The 6997-nt window shown below is 38.3% G+C and overlaps 1 protein-coding gene across 1 annotated transcript in view; it reads left to right on the plus strand.

Annotated features, from left to right (window-relative positions):
• Positions 1-6997, plus strand: part of PTPN5 (protein tyrosine phosphatase, non-receptor type 5 (striatum-enriched)) — a 77987-nt gene that overhangs the window by 55865 nt on the left and 15125 nt on the right. The window contains exons 7-9 of the mRNA XM_010016260.1: positions 1637-1721; positions 6023-6102; positions 6600-6737. Of these exons, the coding sequence (XP_010014562.1) occupies positions 1637-1721; positions 6023-6102; positions 6600-6737 (303 nt within the window). The remainder of the gene's footprint in view (positions 1-1636; positions 1722-6022; positions 6103-6599; positions 6738-6997) is intronic.

Consider the following 6997-nt stretch of genomic DNA (forward strand, 5'->3'; position numbering starts at 1 on the left):
TTTCATCAGTCTCTGAGGTGCAGTGTAGCTTTCTTTCAGGCAAAGAAAATAAAGTCAGAAGTAGGACAAAAATATGCTTCATTTCTCTAAAAGGTTTTTGAATTAGTTTTTCTGGCATTTAGAAAATCATTCAACAGCCAAACTATCCCAAGGCATTTTCATTCTTTAATGAAAACTAAGAAACCATAAATAAAAACGCTGTGTAATCAGAATGTCATTTCTGTAATTAAAAATTGTAAACTAGTTATTTCTTTTTTTCTTACCAAACAGTTATTACCAGCTAGCTCGGCATCATATATTTTACTTTTGTCTAACCTACTTGGTTTTCAAAGTCCAGATCCATGATGAAGCAAGCAGCTGTGTTTTTCATTTTGCAAGGAAAGTCAGAGGGAACATCACTTGCATGGCTAAGCCCTGAAATTCTTTCAAAATTTAGAGGTTTTGCTCAGACAGACCTTCTGTTGATTTCACCAAGAATTTGCTTGAGCAGTGATTGACTAAGTCCCCAAAACAGACCGTGGAGCTTGACTTAAGAAGAGTTTTGGGTGACTAAATACCAAGTAACAATTGAGGAAAACATTAAAGTTTCATTCCCATGCAGTTCTCCAAAGTGATAGGAAACTTCTTCAACGAAATGTTTTTATCACTGATTACCTCTGGTTAAGCCCATTTAGTGCTATGTAAGAGGCAGAATGCAGATAGTCTTCTGAAGCTCCGGAATTTAATATGGTTCACAGCTCTGCTCATGTTAATTTCTTCCCAGAGTGAGGCTTGTTTTACTCAACCCTGACTCCTGTTACCAGTATTTCTGGTACTGGCCACTCAAATCCAGTGTGCAGCAGATGGGATGACCAGGTCTGCTCCCATGAGCCCTTTTTCTGCTGAGCCTGGATAACACATCCCGTCTCATCACATGTCTACTGACTCCAGTTGGTGGGATGTTCCTGTTTGTTCCTCCCTGGCATTGGCCGCTTTCTTTCAGGAGATGAGTAATGGAGAATAAGAATCCTCTCCATTTTTGTGCATTCTTTGCATCAGGAGTGTAGAGAGCAGGTAATCCCTGAGCACCTGTTTGATGTCCTTGCCCATGGAGCTTTAAAGCATGCTGAACAAAAAGAGTGATGTTCCCTCAGCTCCACAGAGTCAGGTCAGTACACCAACCTGTCATAATGCGTGTCATGATTTATTCCTGATGAAAGTCACTAGAAAATTACTTCCTTCCACCCTCAGAGAGGAAGGAGGAGTGTGAGTCAGAAGGGGTGGTGTCTGAGGTCCATCACTTTTGGAGCAGAGTATCTTACGTACTACTTCTGCTTAGTTCTGTGCCTACACTTGCAATACAGTCCTAATAATACTAGGAACTAACATAATGCTGTTGAAAGTATTACTCAATGAATTAGTCACTCTGAGCTTTTTCAGTTTAAGGATTTCAGAAAAGAAAGCCAGTGATAGTACAAGGAAACATCAATCATATTTTGGTGGTAAATTGCTATAAGTATTGTACCATTTGTCAGTTGACTTTATCACTTTGCCTCCATCACAGGCAGGACATAATGGGCTTGGGGGTTTTTATTCCTCTTGTGACTCTAATAATACTACCTATTGTGTTTTGTGGTTTTGTTTCTTTTTTAAACAGGAAATTCCAATGAACTTTGTTGATCCAAAGGAATATGATATTCCAGGCTTAGTGCGTAAGAATCGCTACAAAACAATTCTTCCAAGTAAGTTTCTGCTTTTTAAGTCACTGAGGCAGGATGGTTTATTCCACATGGGGAAGGGCCATGTACTTTTCAGAATGCATGAAGTATACTGTCACTACGATGTATTATCCAAAGGCCATATTTATGAAGCAGCAACGTGGCTTCAAAGCATAAATCAAATTTCAAAAGAGGTACAGAGCATGAAGAGCCTAAGATTCACCAAACAACAGCAGCACTTAAGTTTTAATTCATTAGAATTGCATCATTTGATGCTGCTTAAAGCTTCTACCCAAGAGCTCAGTGTGTTTATTCAAATGTTAATTAGTGGTTTCTTTGATTAAACTCCATTAGAAGGACTAAATTCTAGTGATGTTATTTTCCTGACTGATGTTATTCTTGGAATCATGCCTCAAATGCAATCTGAGAATATTGGGAAACTATGGTCTGATGGCATTAAGGTGATACAGAAAATCAAACTCTTTTTCTTTTCTCCTGCACTATTTTTATTTGTAGCCAAGAGTAAGAGTTTTGAGACACATTTTGGTACAAATTTTTACAAGTGTTATCATTTCCCCTCTGTCATACTTGTATCGCATTCCAAAGTAACTTTAATTAGATGTCATGGTTTAAGCTCTATATTTGCAAGTTCAGTGTCAGGTTAGCAAAGATAAGTGCAGAGAAGTAAAAAATGTCCTCAGCTATACCTACCATTTCAGTCAATAAACCTTGGTTGGAAATGGTTCCAGAAGAGGTTTATTGATCTAGACTTACAACTGTGGCAGTTGCAGACAGTGATCCAGTGTGCCCAACTCTTCTGATGACTTTGTACTCCACTTTAGACCAGAAGCACAAAAACATGCAAATGCATTTCACTATTGCTGTGCTAATGACTGAGGTGAATCATTCAAGTATTAATTCACTGGTTTTGCTGTAATAGAAGATTGCAAAAGTGTCTAGTGATTTCAGATGCCCATACAACTAGGTTTTAAAGTGATCTGTATATTCTGAATTTGATGTGTCCTTTTAGAACTGGATCCATTTTAAATATCTCGTATTGGATGTTCAAACTGAAAATGAGAATTTCTACCGTTTTGAACACCCTGTTCCAGAGCTGCAAACAGATTTGAATTGGTCCATGCCATATGGACCACTGTCATATATATTTTTAAGAATCATCACTTAATTGATTAATTATTTGCTGCAAATGTCATCTCAGTCATATGGCTATCTGCTAGCAGCCATTGGTTTGTCACATTGACCTCTCTAGAAAACTAGTTTCTACCCTACCATGCCTCCAAGGGTTAATAAGCTTATTCAAAGCTCACTTGATCTGGAGGCAAGATGAGGGAGAGTCCAGTGCTTTTCAGGCTTTGATCATCCACTGACTCCTATTTCTGAGCTGAGCAAACATAGCCTGTGCTACCTTGAGTATCTGTCTACCTAGCATTCCTCCAGATTCCAGCTTTAGAAAGCAATAATGACAGGAACTGCTGAACAAGCTGCAGTACAGCAGACTCAGACCATTCATTATCATAGGGAACAGCAAAAGCTTGACTATCAAACTAGAATCAAACCCAAAATTGGAATTTAAAAAGTAACGAAAATTCCCTTACAGCTATATCACCAGAAGCAAACTAGGCAGTTATCATTAAAAGGTAAGCAAGTCATGATAATATGATAATCAGCTACTTGCAGCCCTAGAGTTGATTGTAGTAAGAGACGTGATAATAGTCTGTAATTCATCTAATTTGTATTTCTTTTGGAGAATCTGCAAGAAGAATTTACTACAGTTTTGGTGTTAGTAGTAAAATGGCTTAGAAGGAGGCTTTTTGATGGGAGAAGGGTGTTTCTGGGAAAATGCCAAGCTAAAGAAGTTTATTGGGATATTTCATAGCTACAGATTTGTTTGTAGGTAGTTCTCTTCTGGGGATGAGTCCTATGGCATTTTCTGGAAAATGATGATTTTTCTCTAAGATATTTGGAGGAGGCACTTTTTTAATATATAGAAAAGAATGTTCTTGTTACAGAATTCTAGAGATGTCAAGAACTTACTATAATGTTGTATATCAATCTCATAGAAACCTTTTCTGAAGAGTAATGTCTAGATAAGCTTTTTAGATTTCTACATAGCTTTGTTGGTTCTATACCATTTTAAGTTATACAAAACATTTCAGTTAAGTCTACTGAGTTCCTCTAAAGTGTCAGACATAGTATAAACACAAAATGGCCATCAAAGAGGCTGTAGACAAAATAGCTGACATATCATTTGGTTTCTTAACGATACAGACTGCTACTGTATTTTTAAAGGTGTGGTGTCATCTTGGACCTGGCCTGTGCACTGGTTTTGTTCTAGGATAAATGTTTTCAATAAGAGTAGGATTTGGTTTTGCTTAAATGCCTCTTTACTGAAAATTTGAAATTCATACTGCCAACTCTTACATTGAAAGTCTTACGACCTTTTGTAAAGGAGGAGTTATTCCTCTTTATATATTTCTAAGAGATGCAATTCAGCTTCAGCTACACTTTCTGCCAAACAGTGTACATTCCTGTATTGACAGTGTGTTAATAGGCCTCTCTTAAATAAGATTGAAACTGTTCACTAATGTGCTACCACAACAAATGTAAATAATACATAAAATAAAAATCACTCACCAAGTATTATAATTTAAAATAAAAGCATATTCTGAATAACGTTTTAATATTTGTGGATACAGCAATGAAACAGTCCACAGTGAAAGGTGACTTAAATTCTAATGCAGTTGAAGAATACTAAAAGAAGCCTTAAAAGTCTTCTTAAAAGTCTCACAGTGCTTAAAAGGCTGTGGCACCCGTTGATAGAGTTCTTTTCTGTTTTATTTCTCCCTAAAGAGCCATCATGAGGTGGACAAAGTAGGATTATTTCAATTAGTAGTAGGGCAAAATCATGGAATTGTTACTCAAACTTCAGCAGACCCCATGGATGACTGCATAAAACCCAGGCAAAGGGACTTCATGCAAGGGGTCTAGCTACCCTGTCCAGTGACATTTGAATAAACATCTGGCAACCAGTATCATTCGTCTTTTTAATGGTGTGACATGTTGCAGGCTATTGGAATCACTGATTAAAAAGCAGATTTTATCTCTTGTCTCCCTGTCTCCCCAGCACTAGAGGTGTGAGTAAAGTTGAGCAGGAGGGAACTGTATTAGAGACGAACTTGCTGCTTTCAGTACTTCTGTCCTAGAAAACAGTATCTTTGTTAATATTTTTGCTTTGCAGATTGCGATTTTATTGTCACATAATAGATAACATGAATCTGCTCTTAGGACAGCATTTCATGCAGAGTCTGTCTTTGTAGTACTGTAGAAATTACTGTGTGCTTAGATGTTAGTGTGATACTGGGCAAAGCACAACTTTTTGCATATTTTTTGTTTTGTCTTTTGTTTCTGGTTTATAAGCAACCTGGATATTTTTTATGAAGAAGTCATCTGTGGTTTGTTTTGAATATTCTGGTGATATACACTGTTGCTGTTTGCTGAGGCCTCTGTCAGGAGAATGTTTCTTGTCAATGGTAACAAGCTGTGTAGTAGTGGTGAAAGTGGATGAACATGGGCCTGTGTCAGCTCGATTAAAATCGGTGGAACAGCTCCCATTGACTTCAGTGGGAATTGGACTGAACTTCGTAGGTGGAATAATGTTTTCATTTGTTGTCTTATTCAAACAAGAATAATGCTTCATAAACAGCCCCAATGCGGGGAAACTCAAGTACTGAAGACGCTTATGCAAAGTGCAAGAGGCTGTTAATGTTCTTTAATTTCTCTTTAACCATTAACATTTATTAACAGCACGTCTTGGAGTTTAGTTTACTGAAAGATAAAACAGGGAAAGTGTTATTGTCATTTGGCCTGCCTGTGTGCAAGAAATGTGTGCTGCTTGTTTGGGAGAAAAGCTGTTTGTTGCCATTTCACAAACTATATTCTAATGTCTTACAAGCCAGAATGAGTCTGTTGACCTAACAAATTGAGAAATAATTTCCTGGAGCAGAAAATTGCTTTTCCAGAGTTACTCTGGGACACTGGCTTTGCAACAGGAACAATTAAGCAGGCTTCAGAGAGTGGATAAAACTACCAGAAGCAGCCAAATTACTCCAACTATCCTTTCCTCTTTTTTTTTTTTTTTTTTTTTTATGGTAATGTTTTAACGTGGGAACTTTCCAAGGCCACTTGCATCTGTTGTGATGGCCATGAGTGCATGTAAATGTCTTGCTGTGCAAAATAATCTTTTGTGTCTCTTTCTCTCCTCTGAGCAACTGATGAATTATTCCTTATCTCTTTACCCCTTTCAGATCCTCACAGCAGGGTGTGCCTTACCTCAGCTGATCAGGATGACCCCCTCAGCTCTTACATCAATGCTAACTACATCAGGGTAAGAGCTCAGTAGCCTATTGTGTCTGCCTAGACTCTATCAGCCACTGTTTATATTAACAGAATTGCAACATCCACTGGCTTTTAAAGACATCCTAGCTGAACTGATTGCTCTGCTCTCCTGCTTACATTAACTGAAAACCAAATCTCAAAGTGCAGCTGTACAGGTTCAGACCAGACAAAACCGCACTTTTGCACTTCTTGATGCAAATTGCTTGTCAGCTGGCCTGACCAAGGCGCTGGATAATAAGTCTGAATAAGACTCTTGCCCTAGCCAGAGTCACCTTAAGGCTGTTGGACACTCATTGCTGGAATTACATGAGTCCGTCTTGTGCCTTTGCTCCGTGTACACATGTGCAGGAGAGATACAGAGAGGGGAAGAACTTATGCCATGAAGTCATCATTTCACCCAGTGGTAGCTCTCTGTTTACAGACTGAACCTTCATGGTTGTGGTGGACATGCCTGTTAAAATTGATCTCTTGTTGTTTTGTTGGCAGGGCTATGGAGGAGAGGAAAAAGTATATATTGCTACTCAGGGACCGATAGTTAATACTGTCAGTGATTTCTGGAGAATGGTGTGGCAGGAGCGTTCTCCCATCATTGTCATGATTACCAATATAGAAGAGATGAATGAGGTAACGGTGTTACATATAGTCTGTATTTTTATCTGTACTCTGGCAGATATTTTCGGCATAGATGCAAGACAACAAACAGAAGTTAGTTCAGTGGCCTGAGCAATCAGAGCCAGATTAAATTCTTCAGGACCAGAGAAGACATAAGCTTCTCTTCCAGTTCAGTTTAAGTCTTGTTTTGTTGTCTGACTTGGCCTACTGTTGGTTTTGCCATTTTTCTTCTCCCAGCTGTCCTAAAAACTCTCCAAACCCAGCACTATTTG

The sequence above is a fragment of the Nestor notabilis genome, unplaced genomic scaffold, assembly GCF_000696875.1.
Source record: "Nestor notabilis isolate BGI_N333 unplaced genomic scaffold, ASM69687v1 scaffold4836, whole genome shotgun sequence".
Taxonomy (NCBI): Eukaryota; Metazoa; Chordata; class Aves; order Psittaciformes; family Psittacidae; genus Nestor; species Nestor notabilis.